Raw genomic sequence first — 19668 nt, forward strand, 5'->3', positions numbered from 1 at the left:
GTTACAATAGCTACCCTCCAGTCCATAGGAACTGATCCAGAGTCAATAGAATGTTGGATGCATTGGTGATCATTTTCCACTATTTCTAGGGCCACTTCTTTAAGTACTCTGGGATACAGCCTATCAGGCCCTGGGGATTTATCAGCCTTCAGTCCTATCAATTTCCCTAACACAATTTCCTGACGAATAAGGATTTCCTTCAGTTCCTCCTTTTCGCTAGACACTCCGTCCCCTAGTATTTTCTGGAGGTTTTTTGTGTCTTCCTTAGTGAAGACAGAACCAAAGTATTTGTTCAGTTGGTCTGCCATTTCCTTGTTCCCCATTATGAATTCACCTGATTCTGACTGCAAGGGACCTACATTAGTCTGCACTAATCTTTTTCTCTTCACATATCTATGGAAGCTTTTGCAGTCAGTGTTTATGTTCTCTGCAAGCTTACTCTCATACCCTATTTTCCCCCTCCTAATTAAACCCTGTGTCCTCCTCTGCTGAATTCTAAATTTCTCCCAGTCCTCGGGTTTGCTGAATTTTCTGGCCAATTTATATGCCTCTTCCTTGGATTTAACACTATTCCTAATTTCCCTTGTTAGCCACAGTTGAGCCACCTTCCCCGTTTTATTTTTGCGCCAGACAGGGATGTACAATTGTTGTAGTTCATCCATGTGATCTTTAAATGTCTGCCATTGCCTATCTACCGTCAACCCTTTAAGTATCATTCGCCAGTCTATCCTAACCAATTCACGTCTCATACCGTCGAAGTTACCTTTCTTTAAGTTCAAAACCCTAGTCTCTGAATTAACTGTGTCACTCTCCATCTTAATGAAGAATTCTACCATATTATAGTCACTCTTCCCCAAGGGGCCTCGCACGACATGATTGCTAATTAATCCCTCTTGTTACACAAGACCCAGTCTAGGATGGCCTGCTCTCTAGTTGGTTCCTCGACATATTGGTCTAGAAAACCATCCCTTATATACTCCAGGAAATCCTCCTCCACAGTATTGCTGCCAATTTGGTTAGCCCAATCTATATATAGATTAAAGTCAGCCATGGTAACTGCTGTACCTTTATTGCATGCATCCCTAATTTCTTGTTTGATGCCATCCCCAACCTCACTACGACTGTTTGGTGGTCTGTACACAACTCCCACTAACGTTTTCTGCCCTTTGGTGTTTCGTAGCTCTACCCATATAGATTCCACATCATCCAAGCTGATGTCCTTCCTTACTATTGCATTAATCTCCTCTTTAACCAGTAATGCTACCCCACCTCCTTTTCCTTTCTGCCTATCCTTTCTGAATATTGAATACCCCTGGATGTTGAGTTCCCAGCCTTGGTCACCCTGGAGCCATGTCTCCGTAATCCCAATTACATCATATCCGTTAACAGCTATCTGTGCAGTTAATTCATCCACCTTATTATGAATGCCCCTCGCATTGAGACTCAGAGCCTTCAGGCTTGTTTTGATAGCACTCTTTGTCCTTTTAGAATTATGTTGTAATGTGGCCCTTTTTGATTTTTGCACTTGATCTCTGCCCTCCACTCTTACTTTTCTCCTTCCTACCTTTTGCTTCTGCCCCCTTTTTACTTCCCACTGCTTCCCTGCATAGATTCCCATCCCTCTGCCATATTAGTTTAAACTCTGCCCAACATCACTAGCAAACACTCCGCCTAGGACATCAATTCCAATCCTGCATTGGTGCAGACCGTCTGGGTTATACTCGTCCCACCTCCCCCAGAACCGGTTCCAATGTCCCAGGAATTTGAATCCCTCCTCCTTGCACCATTCCTCAAGCCACGTATTCATCTGAACTATCCTGCTATTCCTACTCTGACTAGCATGTGGCAGTGGTAGCAATCCTGAGATTACTACCTTTGAGGTCCTACTTTTTAATTTAACTCCTAGCTCCCTAAATTCAGCTTGTAGGGCGTCATCCCATTTTTTACATATATCGTCGGTACCTATATGCACCACGACACCTGGCTGTTCACCCTCCCCCTCCAGAATGCCCTGCAGCTGCTCCAAGACATCCTTGACCCTTGCACCAGGGAGGTAACATACCATCCTGGAGTCTCCTTTGTAGCCGCAGAAACGCCTGTCTATTCCCCTTACAATAGAATCCCACTCTTTTTCCTGTCCTCCTGTGCAGCAGAGTCACCCCTGGTGCCATGAACTTGGCTGCTGCTGCCTTCCCCTGATGAGTCACCTCCCTCAACAGTATCCAAAACTGTATATCTGTTTTGGAGGGAGGTGACCGCAGGGGACCCCTGCACTACCTTCCTTCCCTTGCTCTTCCTGATGGTCACCCATTCCCTATCTGCCTGTGTAACTTTTACCTGCGGTGTGACCAGCTCACTAAACGTGCTATCCACGACATCCTCAGCATCGCGGATGCTCCAGAGTGAATCCATGCGCAGCTCCAGTGCCACAATGCAGTCTGACAGGAGCTGCAGCTGGACATACTTCCCGCACACATTGTAGCCAGTGTCCCTGACTTCCCACATAGCACAGGAGGAGCATGACATGGCTCTGGGCTCTCCTGCCATGACTTAACCCTTAGATTAACTTAATTTGACAACAATGCCAAAGATTTCCTACTGATAAGAAAAGAAAAAGAAAAAAATACTCACCAATCTACTACCCGCTTGGCTGTGACGTCACACTTTGCTTTCTTTTTACTTCTATTTAGCCTTTTGTCCCTGCACCAGCTGCCGCTCCTGATCTGCCGCTGGCCTTTTATAGGCCTCGAGCCTCCCTCTGGCTGCTCCCGACTGCTGCTCCTCCTGATCTGTCGCTAGCTTTTTATAGGCCTCGAGCCTCCCGCTCCCGCTGGCTGCTCCCGACTGCTGCTCCTCCAACTGCCACTGGCCTTTTATAGGCCTCGAACCTCCCGATCCCGCTATCTGCTCCCGACTGCTGCTCCTCCGACTACCACTGCGTGAAAATATCAATTCCAAGTCCAGGCTTTTGGGGAAGGCTGAAGCCTTCAAGTACAAACTTTAGGAATGTTATTGTGAAATGTTTTTTTTTTAATTGGTTTAAAATGTTATTTTGGACATTTGAGATTTAGGTTACTAAGGAAAATAGTAAAAGATGAACATTTTTTGTAAAAACATTTTAAACTATTTCATTGCTTCATAACAAACTATAATAGTGAAAGTTGACAGCAACATTGATTTGGAAATGTTGACATACCAATTTACAGTGGGAAAAGTTGATATAAAAATGTGACCAAAAGTCATGGAGAGAATGTGAGCCTTCAGTGCAAGATATTTAATAAGGTATTAGTCGATCTCTTGTGATAGTTTATACAAGTAGGATATATACAAGTGCAGGCAAAGCAGTGTTAGAGGGCAGGGAGATGAATGGACCAAAATGGGAGAGGAAATAGGCATATGTGGGGAGGCGCAGGTGGGAGATTTGGACTGGGATGGTGAGAGAAAGGATACAGGGAAGAAGAAAGAGGAGAGAATGGGTAGAACGGATGTAGGGGTGCCATGGTTCGATGGCTCTCAAAGCTTCACTGTTTTTCAGTATTTTATGGCAAATATAAAGTAGTGTGGTGGGGGCAGAAAATCACAACAAGGAACACTTGGCTTATTGCTATTTGAAATCTAATCCTGACTGTGGGACAGGAATCATTTGATTTTAAATGAAATATGAGTGAGTTTGACACTGAGGACGTCACTTGACGACTCAGTGCAATTACTGCCTCATCATTGTCTATTGCTCTTCCTGACATGAATCTTAATTCTAACACCTCCCTAATATTAAAAGCTCTGGTAAAACATGAGAGCCAAGGTCAGTTGATAACTTTCATCCCAAGATAAGGTTGGCAACTCTCCCGTCTTACCCAGAAGTCTCCAGCAACCCAGGAGAAAAAGAGAGTTCACACTTCCTGGTTTGCATCTTTCTTTTCCTGCGCATGGACGGCCTTCTGGTTCTCAGAAATTCTAGCACAATACTCCTCCCACTCCACTATCATACCATCCTCCACGAACAAGCACAGTTACAGCTGTTTGTCTTCTGTTGACAGCCACCCGACCACTATATCTTCACCACAACTGCGATTCCGCCACACTTCCTGCGAAGTTATGGCAGCAGAGTGGGATTGCTAAAAGTAAATCCCCAGCCACACAGACAAGATTCATCATGCATTCAGTGTGTGTTCAATGTATATCTGATTTATAAAAATTGCTAAACAGTTTGTGTGATTCCTATGTTCTGCACTGTGTGCTGTTTTAGGAAAAACTAAGATCAATTGAAGGATACAGTTGCTGCACACCAGATTTTTGCTTTCTTCTGTACATAATAGCTGTGACTGGCTAAGGATCAGCCAGTCTACACTGGCTCTTTGACTCACCCAAGACATGGGCGACTAATTAACACCCTAAAAACCTTCTGTTGATGAACTGCTGTTCTCTTCTAAGGGTTAAGTAATGGCAGCAGAGCTCGTGGTTGCTCCTCCTGCACTATGTGGGAAGTCAGGGACACTCCCAGTGTCCCTGACAACTACATGAGCAGGAAGTGTATCCGCCTGCAGCACCTGCCAGACCGCATTGCGGCACTGGAGCTGCGGGTGGATTTACACTGGGGCATCCACAATGCTGAGGATGATGTGAATAGCACGTTTAGTGAGTTGGCCGCACCGCAAGTAAAGGGTACACAGCCAGATAGGGGATGGGTGACCAACAGGAAGGGGCAGTGGAAGGAAGGTAGAGCAGGGGTCCCCTGCGATCATCCCCCTGCAAAACAGATACACCGTTTTGGGTACTGTTGAGGGGGATGACTCATCAGGGGAGAGCAGTAGCAGCCAAGTTCATGGCACCGTGGGTGGCTCTGCTGCACAGGAGGGCAGGAAAAAGAGTGGGAGAGCTATAGTGGTAGGGGATTCTATTGTAAGGGGAATAGTTAGACGTTTTTGCGGCTGCAATCGAGACTCCAGGATGGTATATTGCCTCCCTGGTGCAAGGGTCAAGGATGTCTCAGAGCGGCTGCAAGACATTTTGAAGAGGGAGGGTGAACAGCCAGTTGTCGTGGTGCATATAGGTACCAACGAAATAGGTAAAAAACGGGATGAGGTCCTATAAGACGAATTTATGGAGCTAGGAGCTAAATTTAAAAAGTAGGACCTCAGAGGTCGTAATCTCAGGATTGCTACCAGTGCCATGTGTTAGTCAGAGTAGGAATCGCAGGATAGCTCAGATGAATGCGTGGCTTGAGGAGTGGTGCAGAAGGGAGGGATTCAAATCCCTGGGACATTGGAACCGGTTCTGGAGGAGGTGGGACCAGTACAAACCGGACGGTCTGCACCTGGGCAGGACCGGAACCAATGTCCTAGGGGGAGTGTTTGCTAGTGCTGTTGGGGAGGAGTTAAACTAATATGGCAGGAGGATGGAAACCTATGCAGGGAGACAGAGGGAAGTAGAATGGGGGCAGAAGCAAAAGATAGAAAGAAGAAAAGTAAAATTGGAGGGCAGAGAAACCCAAGGCAAAAATCAAAAAAGGCCACATTACAGCAAAATTCTAAAGGGACGAAATGTGTTAAAAAGACAATCCTGAATGCTCTGTGCCTCAATGCGAGGAGTATTCGTAATAAGGTGCACGAATTAACGGATATGATGTAATTGGCATCACGGAGACATGGCTCCAGGGTGACCAAGGCTGGGAACTCAACATCCAGGGGTATTCAACATTTAGGAAGGATAGACAGAAAGGAAAAGGAAGTGGGGTGGCGTTGCGGGTTAAGGAGGAAATTAACTAAATAGTAAGGAAGGACATTAGCTTGGATGATGTGGAATCGGTATGGGTGGAGCTACGGAATACCAAAGGGCAGAAAACGCTGGTGGGAGTTGTGTACAGACCACCAAACAGTAGTAGTGAGGTTGGGGACAGCATCAAACAAGAAATTAGGGATGCGTGCAATAAAGGGACAGCAGTTATCATGGGCGACTTTAATCTACATTTAGATTGGGCTAACCAAACTGGTAGTAATGCGGTGGTGGAGGATTTCCTGGAATGTATTAGGGATGATTTTCTGGACCAATATGTCGAGGAACCAACTAGAGGGCTGGCCATCCTAGACTGGGTGATGTGTAATGAGAAAGGACTAATTAACAATCTTGTTGTGCGAGGCCTCTTGGAGAAGAGTGACCATAATATGGTAGAATTCTTTATTAAGATTGAGAGTCACACAGTTAATTCAGAGACGAGGGTCCTGAACTTAAGGAAAGGTAACTTCGATGGTATGAGATGTGAATTGGCTAGAATAGACTGGCGAATGATACTTAAAGGGTTGACGGTGGATAGGCAATGGCAAACATTTAAAGATCACATGGATGAACTTCAACAATTGCACATCCCTGTCTGGAGTAAAAATAAAACGGGGAAGGTGGCTCAGCCGTGGCTTACAAGGGCAATCAAGGATAGTGTTAAATCCAAGGAAGAGGCATATAAATTGGCCAGAAAAAGCAGCAAACCTGAGGACTGGGAGTAATTGAGAATTCAACAGAGGAGGACAAAGGGTTTAATTAGGAGAGGAAGCTTGCCGGGAACATAAAAACTGACTGCAAAAGCTTCTATAGATATGTGAAGAGAAAAAGATTAGTGAAGACTAATGTCGGTCCCTTGCAGTCAGATTCAGGTGAATTTATAATGAGGAACAAAGAAATGGCGGGACCAGTTGAACAAATACTTTGGTTCAGTCTTCACGAAGGAAGACAAATAACCTTCCGGAAATACTAGGGGACCGAGGGTCCAGTGAGAAGGAGGAACTGAAGGAAATCCTTATTAGGCGGGAAATTGTGTTGGGGAAATTGATGGGATTGAAGGCCAATAAACGGGTCCTTTTCAGAATGGCAGGCAGTGACCAGTGGGGTGCCGCAGGGCTCAGTGCTGGGACCCCAGCTATTTACAATACACATTAATGATTTGGATGAAGGAATTGAATGTAATATCTCCAAGTTTGCAGACGACACTAAGCTGGGTGGCAGTGTGAGCTGTGAGGAGGATGCTGAGAGGCTGCAGGGTGACTTGGACAGGTTAGGCGAGTGGGCAAATGCAGTATAATGTGGATAAATGTGAGGTTATCCACTTTGGTGGCTAAAACACGAAGGCAGAATATTATCTGAATGACGGCAGATTGGGAAAAGGGGAGGTGCAACGAAACCTGGGTGTCATGGTACATCAGTCATTGAAAGTTGGCATGCAGGTACAGCAGGCGGTGAAGAAGGCAAATTGTATGTTGGCCTTCATAGCTAGGGGATTTGAGTATTGGAGCAGGGAGGTCTTACTGCAGTTGTACAGAACCTTAGTGAGGCCTCACCTGGAATATTGTGTTCAGTTTTGGTCTCCTAATCTGAGGAAGGACGTTTTTGCTATTGAGGGAGTGCAGCGAAGGTTCACCAGACTGATTCCTGGGATGGCAGGACTGACATATGAGGAGAGACTGGATCGACTGGGCTTGTGTTCACTGGAATTTAGAAGGATGAGAGGGAATCTCATAGAAACATATAAAATTCTGATGGGACTGGACAGGTTAGATGCAGGAAGAGTGTTACCAATGTTGGGGAAGTCCAGGACCAGGGGACATTGTCTAAGGATAAGGGGTAAGCCATTTAGGACTGAGATGAGGAGAAACTTCTTCACTCAGAGAGTTGTTAACCTGTGGAATTCTCTATCGCAGAGTGTTGTTGATGTCAGTCTGCTGGATATATTCAAGAGGGAGTTAGATACGGCCTTTACGGTTAAAGGGATCAAGGGGTATGGAGAGAAAATGCAGGAAAGGGGTACTGAGGTGAATGATCAGCCATGATTTTATTGAATGGTGGTGTAGGCTCGAAGGGCCGAATGGCCTACTCCTGCACCTATTTTCTCTATTTCTATATTTCTTCCCTCTTTCAATTTGTTGAGCTGTAGTGTGGCTCTTCATGTTTACCCCTCCATCATTAGCTACTGTGGCTTGAACAGCTCCAGCAAAATCACAGGTTCTGCTCAGAGACTGGTGTCAAGAGTAGAAGAGGAAGTATAGAGAGAGGAATGGTAATCAATGCATCAATTAAATGTTGGTCTTGTGACCTCACACTCTGGTTTGCTACTGGTACAGAATAGTGGTTGTCTGGAATCTCTTGCAACATAAGCAGTTTCAGGCTCTTGTACTTACTCAAGTGTTTGTCGCGTTCCTCTCCCAAGCTGTAGGTCATAAGGGTTTGGTTTCTCACTCTCCTTACTTCTCATATAATCAAATCTCTAGGACTACATCCAACCAAAGTTGACAATTCTAGGGATATGGTGGAGGGATAGGAGTAAGGATGGGAAAAGGAGGGACAAGGGAAGGGAAAGTTTGATTGAATGGTAGGGATGGGACTGGCCAAGGTTAATAAATGCTCTGAGCAAAGAAGTGTTAGAAATAGCCAAGTTAAGGCTACCTTTGGTCACTTTAATAATCAGGATCGACTGGAAACCAATCTGGTGGATATATTGTGCTTAATCAGAGTTTAAGATGGAATATAACACATTAGTTATACAGCAAAAATATACGACGGTAACAAGTAGCAGTTACTGATCCAATCGGACAGCCGCCTGCCGCACGTAAGCAATTCCGTCTCTTCGTCTGGAGCTTCCTTCGGTAAAAAATGGGATCGCTCAAAGAGCGTTCGACCAGCCCAACTTCTGTTTTGTTCTCCCTTCACACCGTTTGTGTGGACAAGCTTGAGCAGGCTACTTTTATTCTCTTTTCAGGGGTAGGCCTGAAATGGGATATTGACAAGACCTTTTGTCCTATAGAGGTTTCCCTAAAAACTCAATACCCAATGGGGCTTCTAGTTCTTTGTCTCGATTCTTGTATCAAATCCTACCCTAAAGATGTCTCATGATTTTGCTCACATGTCTTTCTCTGTTTATACTTTCCTAGGGTTTCTTCCTTTAAAATTCGTGTCCTATCTCTTTCGTCCCTATCCTTTGATTTCATGAGGCCCAAACCAGAAATCCGCTCCAGAGTGTTTACCTCCTTTATGATGTTGGAAATGTTTAACACATTAACTTTTGCCACAGACTACAAGTGTTCTGTCAAACTAACTTCAATCCCCCTATTTTAACATTATACATAAAATACATGAACAAAGTTCAAGTCTTAACTTTAAAAACAACAGATAATCGCTTCGCAACAAGAAGATTGTTTATCGTACAAAGAAGCCATATCATCCACAGGAATCCAAGACATTAGTATTTCTAAGTATCTATCAAGTCTGAGGAGACACTTTGTCTCCAGTTCAATGTAACGATTTAAACACAGCATCCTTCGCGTCAGTTTTATACATTTTAAACCCCTGATTTCTAACAGAAGGTGGCGGGAGCTGGTGTGGGGATAAACGATGGAATGGTAAATGCTATCAGCAGCAGGAGGAGATGGAGGCTAGTAATTACTCTCGTGTTTATAGGTTGGTGGTGCTCGTTTTGATTCTCAGCCAGCAGGGGGCGGGGGACAGGACACGACAAGGCAGTTGATGTTCTCATCTGGGTATCGTCGCCTTCTTCTTAGGCAGTCCCTCGGAACTGAGGATGACTTGCTACCACACTAAAAATAAGTTCTCAGGTGACTGATGAGTCTAATGCGGGACTTACAGTCTCTCTCACAGGTGGGGCAGACGGTGGTTGAAGGGGCAAGTGGGTGGGGTGCTTGGTTTGTCTTACGCTCCTTCTCGTCTGAGGGTAGAAAGCAGAAGGCTGGTAAGTGGTCTCAGCGAGGTTGGGACAGATAAGTGAAATCAACTGGGAAGTGAGGGAGGAAAGTTTACAGAGCTGCACGTTTCTATTGGAAGGGAGGGAGGGGGCAAGCCTAACTGCAGATTTTGTGATCCCTAAGCAATAACAAACAGGGAAATGGATAGTGAGAAATGGTCCAAACTGATTTAGTGTGGAGACTTTGGCTTAAAAGGAAATGGGAGGGGGCTTGGAGGAATCTCGAAATAGTGGGTCAGGATGGGATTCTGAGAGAGGGAATATATAACTGGGAAGTGTTTTTTCTGCTGAATGGAAGAATCAGTGATGTTTTAAGAGTCTGTGTTAAGAGATGGGTGGCTGTACCAATCATGTGCTATGAGGTAAAGAGTTTTCCTAAATACTTTGAAATTTCAAATACTTTACGAAAACTAGTGTTACAACTCAATTAACACTTATCTTTTGTCCTTATTTTGAGACTCTGCACTAAGAGCAAGCACGTTCTTGTGCATGAAACACAAAAGGATAGTATGCAGGTACAGCAAGTGATCAGGAAGGCCAATTGGCCTTCATTGCAAAGGGGATAGAGTATAAAAGCAGGGAAGTCTTGCTACAGTTATATAAAATATTGGTGAGGCCACATCTGGAATACTGCGTGCAGTTTTGGTTTCTATATTTACGAAAGGATTTAACTTGCTTTGGAGGCAGTTCAGTTCACTAGGTTGATTCCGGGGATGAGGGGGTTGACTTATGAGGAAAGGTTGAGTAGGTTGGGCCTCTACTCATTGGAGTTCAGAAGAATGAAAGGTGATCTTATCGAAACGTATAAGATTATGAGGGGGCTTGACAAGGTGGATGCAGAGAGGATGTTTCCACTGATGGGGGAGACTAGAACTAGAGGGCATGATCTTAGAATAAGGGGCCGCCCATTTAAAACAGAGATGAGGAATTTCTTCTCTGAGGGTTGTAAATCTGAATTCACTGCCTCAGAGAGCTGTGGAAGCTGGGACATTGAATACATTTAAGACAGAAATAGACAGTTTTTCAAACGATAAGGGGATAAGGAGTTATGGGGAGCAGGCGGGGAAGTGGAGTTGAGTCCATGATCAGATCAGCCATGATCGTATTAAATGGCGGAGCAGACTCGAGGGGCCGTATGGCCTACTCCTGTTCCTATTTCTTATGTTCTTATGTTCCTGCATTGCCACCCAGTGGTTTTGTAATGGAACTGCATGCTGACTCTCGAAGAAAATACTGTTCCATTGTTGAGTTCATAGAATCATGGAATAGTACAGCACAGAAGGAGGCCATTCAGCCCATCGAACCTGCGCTGGCTCTTTCACTATTAGTCTCATTCCCCCACTCTTTCCTCATATTCCTGCAATTTTTTTCTCATTCAAGTATTTATCCAACTCCCGTTGAAGGCTACTATTGAATCTGTATCCACCACCCTTAGGCAGTGCTTTCCAAATCCTAACCACTAATTGCGTAAAAAGGTTTTTCCACATGTTGCCTCTGGTTCTTTTGCCAATTACCTTAAATTTGAGCCCTCTCGCTATTGATCCTTTAGTTTCTTTGGGCCTAAGTTTCCACATGATTTGCGCCTGATTTTTAGGAGCAACTGGTGGAGAACGGACTATCTTAGAAATCGCAATTCTCCACATTTTTTTTTCTGCAGTTCTTGTCAGGTAGAACAGTTCTACTTTGGAACAGAATTTTTTCTTCAAAAGGGGGCGTGTCCGGCCACTGACGCCTGATTTCAAAGTTTCCACAGTGAAAACGTACTCCAAACTAACTTAGAACGGAGCAAGTGAAGATTTTTGTAGAACTGAAAAAACCTGTTCTACACATTAAAAAATCAGGCGCAGGTTACAAATTAGGCGTCCAGAACAAGGTGGGGGGGGGGGGAAGTCATTAAATTCTACAATAAATCCTTATTTATACTTCTCCAAATATTATACAAATAAATCCAACCTGAATAAACATTTATAAGCAAAGAAAAGATTAAATAAACCATCTTCCTACCTGTGTGAAGGCACGGAGAATGCTGCAGTCAGCCTGAGGCGCCCGTTCTTCCCGCGGGGGGGGGGGGGGGGGAGGCGCCCGTTCTCTCCCGCGGGGGGGGGGAGGAGGCACCCGTTCTTTCCCGCGGGGGGGAGGAGGAGGCGCCCGTTCTTTCCCGCGGGGGGGGGGGGGAGGAGGCGCCCGTTCTTCCCGCGGGGGGGGGAGGAGGCGCCCGTTCTTCCCGCGGGGGGGGGTAGGAGGCGCCCGTTCTTTCCCGCGGGGGGGGGGGGAGGAGGCGCCCGTTCTTTCCCCCGGGGGGGGGGGAGGAGGCGCCCGTTCTTTCCCACGGGGGGGGGGGGGGGGAGGAGGCGCCCGTTCTTTCCCACGGGGGGGGGGGGGGAGGAGGCGCCTGTTCTTTCCCACGGGGGGGGGGGGGGGAGGAGGCGCCCGTTCTTTCCCCCGGGGGGGAGAGGAGGCGCCCGTTCTTTCCCCCGGGGGGGGGAGGAGGCGCCCGTTCTTTCCTGCGGGGGGGGTAGGAGGCGCCCGTTCTTTCTCGCGGGGGGGGGAGGCGCCCGTTCTTCCCCTGCTGGGTGGGGGGGGGAGAGGAGGCGCCCGTTCTTTCCCGCGGGGGGGAGAGGAGGCGCCCGTTCTTTCCCGCGGGGGGGAGAGGAGGCGCCCGTTCTTTCCCGCGGGGGGGGGAGGCGCCCGTTCTTCCCGCGGGGGGGGGTGGGGGTGGGGGGAGAGGAGGCGCCTGTTCTTTCCCGCGGGGGGGAGGAGGCGCCCGTTCTTTCCCGCCGGGGGGGGGGGGGGGGGGGAGGAGGCGCCCGTTCTTCCCGCGGGGGGGGGGGGGGGGGAGGAGGCGCCCGTTCTTCCCGCGGGGGGGGGGGGGGGAGGAGGAGGCGCCCGTTCTTTCCCGTGGGGGGGGGTAGGAGGCGCCCGTTCTTTCTCGCGGGGGGGGGAGGCGCCCGTTCTTCCCCTGCTGGGTGGGGGGGGGAGAGGAGGCGCCCGTTCTTTCCTGCGGGGGGGAGAGGAGGCGCCCGTTCTTCCCGCGGGGGGGGGTAGGAGGCTCCCGTTCTTTCCCGCGGGGGGGGGGAGGCGCCCGTTCTTCCCGCGGGGGGGGGGGGTGGGGGGAGAGGAGGCGCCTGTTCTTTCCCGCGGGGGGGAGGAGGCGCCCGTTCTTTCCCGCCGGGGGGGGGGGGGGGGGCGGGAGGAGACAATGAGAAGCCTCAGTGCTGATGTGCTGATGGCAATGTGCTTTTGTTAAAAAATGTTCAAAAATTAAACAGCTACAAAGAACTACAAAAATGGCCGATTGTCAATGTTTATTTCACACTGCGCGGAACGCGCAGGGTTGCCGGCAGGAAAAAAAAACTCATTTAAATAGTACCCGCCCCCTCCCACTTACAAAATCGGCGCGAGTGTAGGCTCCGCCCCCCCGGGCGCCGCGCCAGGCAGACAAGGAGCTGCAGAACGCTCCAGAATCGCAAGTTTTTTTTTAGGCGCCGTTTTCGGCGCGAAAAACGGGCGCCCAGCTCGGAGGGGCGCCCGTTTTTTATTGTGTGGAAACTTGGGCCCTTTGTATCTAAACTCTTCATGATTTTAAACACCTCTCTCAAATCTCCTCTTCGCATTCTCTGCTTGCAAAGAAAATCCATTACCAACTTCTTAGGGCATTAGAGAGCAGCAATAACTCTAATCCCTCATCTCTGGAACATTCTAGTACATCTTCTGTTCCCTCTCCAAAACCTTCACATCCTTCCTAAAATGCGGTGCCCAGAATTGAACCCAGTACTCCAGCTGGGGCTGAATCAGTGTTTTATATAGGTTTAGCATAACTTCCTTGGGCTTTTGTACTTTATGCCTCCAATTATAAATCTCAGGATCTTATATGCTTTATTAACTGCTTTGTTAACCTGTCCTGCCATCTTCAAAGATTTGTGCCCTCGTACCTCCCGGGTCTCTCTGTTCTTGCACCCCCTTTAAAATGGTACCATTTAGTATGTATAGGAATTTTCAATGTATTTTGAATGTGATGACCATGTCACTGATTTTAATAACTAATATATATTATATTTAAATCCATATACCTTTCATCTCGCATATTTTTGTGTCACACACAATAATGCTAATCTTTCCTGGAACCAATATAAAAAGTACGTGCTTCTGTGTCTTCAGCATCTTACTCACAAACCTCTTTCCAACCTCTTTCAACAGCTATGTGCATCATTCCCTCACAGCGTAACCTCACTGTGATCAATGCTGAAATATTGCTAAATATCTCTTGAAATTTTGTAGCCTATCATCATTTTGAATTTATTAAGTGCATGGCTATTTTTGAGATTTAGTAAATGTAGAACTTCTGTAGAAAATAAATCTTTCCTCGGTCTATATTTGGCAATGAAATTGCTTTAATTGTGGAGCTGCTTATAGATTTGGGAGCTCTGCAGAATAATAGCAGGAAAGAAATGAAATACCCACTATTCTACTAATAACTTTGTCCTTTTTTTTAATAAGATCTTCATCTGTCATGATTTTTCTATTTTTACGTATTTTAAGTATTACGGTGTATTTTTATGGCAATGGATCAGCAACCCAGATGTCCTCAGTTCAAATCCCACCATGGGAAATTGTGAAAAAATTAATCTGTGGCTCGTATCAGAAAAATGACAATGAAAGCTGCTGGATTATTACCAAAACCCAACTGGTTCACAAATGTCTCTTAGGGAAATAAATCTGTCACCTATCTGGTCTGGCATACATGTGACATAAGTTCACACTATGTGGATGACCTTTAATGCTCTCTCAGGTGGCCTAGCAAGCCACTCAGTTATACAAATTGGTTGTTACAAAGAAGATTCATTACCAACTTCTTAGGGCATTAGAGAGCAGCAATAAATCCTGAGATTATTTAAAAAAGCTCACCTGCAGCATTTCTTTGACTATGCTTGAATTTGCTGATCAATGGATTACATGAGCTGAGTAATTATTATATTTGTCGAGATTCATTGACTCATTACATCTACTTATCTGATTTATTGTGTATTGCTTTTGCTGTTGTACTTGTCTTTAATTTTTTTCATTTAATATATTTCCCTAACATAGGTCCAAGTTTGCCCAGCATGGCGCCGTTTATTCGGCTCCCAGTGAGTTTTTTGGTGCCGAAGCCCAGTTTAAAGATTCCCCAGTGTTGGGGCGCCGCATCTACTACCAGCGGCAGAATGTTTGGCGCCATATATTCTGGCGCTGGTGTACCTGTAAAGAAGGTTCCCGCGCCATTTCTGGGCTTAAGGCCAAGTTTCCTCCCGAACGAAAATTTTTAAACTGGAGGACAGACCCTAGAATCACCGTAGGAAAAAGCCTCACCTTAAGTTGGAGAAAGCTGCGCTGGCTCACTCCTATCCCCGGCTGAATGGACTCCGTCGCTAATACTTTAACTTTTAGCACAATTAAAAAATATTACATTACCTGTAAGTATAAAAATAAAAATATTAAATGAAAACTTACCAATAATACTGCTCCTGCGATGTTAAACTGCATTCAGGCCATAAAATTTTAAAAAATTTACGTTTTTCCATCGATGTTTCTGGGTCCAAAAATCATCCAAAATCTTCAAAGATAATCCACGAGGCTCCATCTTCCAAGACACCCACCAGGTTTTTCAAAGAAGCTGGAAAAATGAACAGCAAGGGCAGCCTTCTGCCGTTTCTCCTCCTCGACTGCAGCTGTTGCTCGCCCCGGGCGCATGCGCAGTGCGTTTCTAAAAAAAATTTTTTTTCTTTGCGCATGTGGAGTGCATGCGCTGTGTTGTTCCGGCGCACACTGAAAGCCATGCCCTGCGAGTTCAGCTTGGGTAGCGCCGTTGCCAGAAGGTGCGCAAAGTGGGACAAAACTTAGTTTTTTTATTTTCAGTGCTGAGGGGCCAAATAAAAATGGGCGTCCGGGTAAGTGAGCGCCATTATTCCTTATTAGGGAAACTTGAGCCCATAGACCTGCAAGTGTCTACTTCTTTTAATTCTGATATTCAGACTATGGTATGTATCTTGTTATACTTCTGTTAGCAATTACCAGAGATTGTAAATATTTTATAAATGTGTTTTATTAACACTTCAAACTTAAAGCAGTTTTTAAAATGTTTAAAGGTGAGTCACAACAATCAGTGGACCATGTTCTTGAAGTTGTTGCTTATGAGGCACATCGCTTATTCCGTGACCGTATTGTGGGATCCAAAAACCTAATTGCATTTGACAACATTTTGATATCAGTCATCCGAGGAGATTGGGGATCAGAGTTACTGGACAATATGACAGGTATTAACGTTTTCCAATTTTTCTGAATTCTCAGCTAAATTATAGGTACCAAATAGCAAAGAGAGGAACTCGGGACAAATGCACCGTTTGTCAGCCATTACCCAATAGTGTAATTTCAGGGCCAAGGACTTTGCATAATGGGGTTTGGATAATTACAAGAACTATATTTACACTTTATATTATTGTATTCTTCAATATTTGAAATATTCATCCTCAAATATACTGAATAAATGAGTGCCATCATTGGTTATTTCTTTTTGTAACATTTTCTTTTGTTTACTTTATTTTTGTGTCTCTATCATTGAGGCAGATGTCGTCTCCATTCCGGCATTTCCTCTTTGATAATTGTACTCTCTTCATCAATTGTGGTAGTATCTACTTGGCTCTTTAGAAATCTTGCCTTTGGGTCAGAACGTTGGGTTTGAATAGTTAACCAGATCCTGAGCACTTAATCCAGACTAACACTTGAGTGCAATACCGAGGAAGCAAGTATTGTCAGACATGGCATCCTTCTGCTTTGTCAAACTAAGGCTCAGTTTGTCTGTACAGGTGGATATTCATGATCCCATGACACTAATTGAAGAAGGGCAGGGAGTTCCTGCAGTGTTCTGGCCAACATTCCTTCTTTCACTAACTGCCAAAAGCAGATTAGCTGGCCATTTATCTCACGATTGTTTGTACCAATATACCAATAGTCACTGCATTTTTAAATAATTCATTGTAAGTGAAATGCTTTGAGTCATTTGTGAAATGTGATGAGGTGACATATAAAAAGGTTTTTTTCTTTCATTTTTCCATAACTTTCTGACCAAGAAGCGAGAATGCTACTAACTGAACCAAGCTGATGATAATATTGATGGAGTAAAAACACTGATTTATTCCCTTCAAACAAAGTTCTTATTATCTTAAATTATATTGCCCACTTTGCAGTACATAGAAGGATCACTTTGATTAGTAAAACTCGTGGGGCCGAAATTGCCTTGTTTTGCGCCTCCCATTAGTGCCTCCGGGGGGCTCTAATGGGGTGCAAAACTATTTTTGCCTGGGGGGACGGGGGCACTACCGGCTCCTGCGAAATTGCGCGGGAATTAATGGAGGCGCTGCCACGGTAACGCTGCGCCACGCCAGTAGCGCCCTGGGCTGCTGCACAACTGCCGATGCTTTCATTGCTGTGCGCGGCGACCCCTTAACTCTGCATGGCCAGCGCCCCACGGGTCACGAACCAGGCTGACATCTGCTCGTGGGGTGGAAGTCAAAGGGAAGGTCAGGAGTGCCGCATCCCGCCATTTTTTTTTCCGGCCGACTCACTGGTCAGCCCCTTCTTTGTTTCTTTGGCATGGTCCGGGCCACCAGCGTGCAGCCAGGCACTCCGTTTGGGTGCTGAGCTGTGGCCTTGGCACCATACCATCCTGATGGCCCAATGGAGGCCATCAGAGGCCCAGCAGAGTGTGCAGCAGCCCTCTCCTTTAACGGAAGGGGAAGAGCGTTGAAATGTTTCACGAATGTGCCTGAGTAGCGCCCCGGAATCCACCCCAACAGGAAGTGGAGTGCATGAGATTATGTTACACTTCCTGTGAGGGGCGGTAACCACAATTTCGCCCCCTTAATATTTAAATTACTTGGTGCCAAAGGATCTTTTAAAGCCCACTTGAAACAATGCAGGCAGATATTTCTCAGTTTAACTTTCAACAATGCAGCATTCCTTTGGGATTGTACTCAAGTTACACTCTAGGTTAATTGCTTGTCCTTATGTGAGGCTTTAAATAATAACCTGATTTAAGGTGAGAGTGCAGTAATTTGACATTCCATTCATGAAACTTTCCTAAAGTCATTGATTAATTTTACAAACTTAGCCCAACTTAAAAAAAAATGTTGTGAATAGATATAATACATGCCAAGAACTCAAATCTTCCTTTTATATATGCTATATGGCTCCGATGTTGTAACTTTTTACTGACTGGAGTAAGATAAAAATATTTGTGTAATAACAACTGCAACAGGATGTTTGATTATGAAATAGTAATCTCACCTTGGGATTTGGAGGACATTATAAACAGACCAATTATTGAGCTGTTTTTAGCTACCATCTTAATCCTAAGATTAATTCTGCCTTGGACAGGAACAAATATCTGTATATGTTATATATTGGAAGATAACATTTTATAGATATAGTGGAAAGGCTTTGTTTAAACCTGTGGATCTGATCTGTATGTTTGTTTTTCTAAAAGGCTAGGAAATAAACAGGAAAAGCACAGTTCATGTGCTTAGTGTTTGATCTGTAACCAAATATTTTTGCACATTTTTTCAAAAGCTTGTTTCAATTAAAAATCTGATCTTTTTCTTCTTGAAGATTCATTTTATGTAACATGGGGAGCTTGGCATGAAGCTGGTTCTGTGACTGCTCCAGATCAGCCTTTACCTCCATATGGGAAGATGTTGGGAAAGTTAAGTTCTTCTGATTTGAAAGATGTTATCCAAAAGGTACTATTTTCTCTAAATACATCCATCACCAATAACCTACTTGCACTGCAAGTTTTATTATTGAATAGTTCCATTAAGCAGTTGATTTTAGAGTAAATTGTGTGATTGTTGTCATATCGAAACTATATTAACACTTTACCTATACAGTTGTAGACATAAGGATATAAGAACATAAGAAATAGGAACAAGAGTAGGCCATACGGCCCCTTGAGCCTGCTCCGCCATTCAATAAAATCATGGCTGATCTGATCATGACTCAGCTCCACTTCCCCGCCCGCTCCCCATAACCCCTTATCCCCTTATCATTTTAAGAAACTGTCTATTTCTGTCTTAAATTTATTCAATGCCCCAGCTTCCACAGCTCTCTGAAGCAGTGAATTCCACAGATTTACAACCCTCAGAGAAGAAATTAGTCCTCATCTCTGTTTTAAATTGGCAGCCCCTTATTCTACAATCATGCCCTCTAGTTCTAGTCTCCCCCATCAGTGGAAACATCCTCTTTGCATCCACCTTGTCAAGCCCCCTCATAATATTATACGTTTCGATATGATCACACCTCATTCTTCTGAATTCCAATGAGTAGAGCCCAACCTACTCAACCTTTCCTCATAAGACAACCCCGTCATCCCCAGAATCAACCTAATGAACTTTCTCAGAACTCCCTCCAAAGCAAGTATATCCTTTCGTAAATACGGAAACCAAAACTGCACGCCGTATTCCAGGTGTGGTCTCACCAATATCTTATATAGCTGTAGCAAGACTTCCCTGCTTTTATACTCCATCCCCTTTGCAATAAAGGTCAAGATACCATTGGTCTTCCTGATCACTTGCTGTACCTGCATACTCTCCGTTTGCATTTCATGCACAAGTACCCCCAGGTCCCACTGTACTGCGACACTTTGCAATCTTTCTCCATTTAAATAATAACGTGTTCTTTGATTTTTTTCTGCCAAAGTACATGACCTCACACTTTCCAACATTATACTCCATCTGCCAAATTTTTGCCCACTCACTTAGTCTGTCTATGTCCTTTTGCAGATTTTTTATGTCCTCTTCACACACCGCTTTTCCTCGCATCTTTATATCGTCAGCAAACTTGGCTACGTTACACTCAGTCCCTTTTTCCAAGTCGTTAATATAGATTGTAAATAGTTGGGG

At 45.1% G+C, this 19668-nt stretch overlaps 1 protein-coding gene across 3 annotated transcripts in view; it reads left to right on the forward strand.

Annotated features, from left to right (window-relative positions):
- dync2h1 (dynein cytoplasmic 2 heavy chain 1) overlaps window positions 1-19668 on the forward strand; it is a 994370-nt gene that overhangs the window by 254576 nt on the left and 720126 nt on the right. For all 3 annotated transcript variants that reach the window (XM_070892150.1, XM_070892151.1, XM_070892152.1), the window contains exons 48-49: window positions 15862-16029; window positions 18380-18510. In XM_070892150.1, coding sequence (XP_070748251.1) covers window positions 15862-16029; window positions 18380-18510 — 299 coding nt within the window. The remainder of the gene's footprint in view (window positions 1-15861; window positions 16030-18379; window positions 18511-19668) is intronic.

The sequence above is a fragment of the Pristiophorus japonicus genome, chromosome 10 (genome assembly GCF_044704955.1).
Source record: "Pristiophorus japonicus isolate sPriJap1 chromosome 10, sPriJap1.hap1, whole genome shotgun sequence".
Lineage (NCBI taxonomy): Eukaryota > Metazoa > Chordata > Chondrichthyes > Pristiophoridae > Pristiophorus > Pristiophorus japonicus.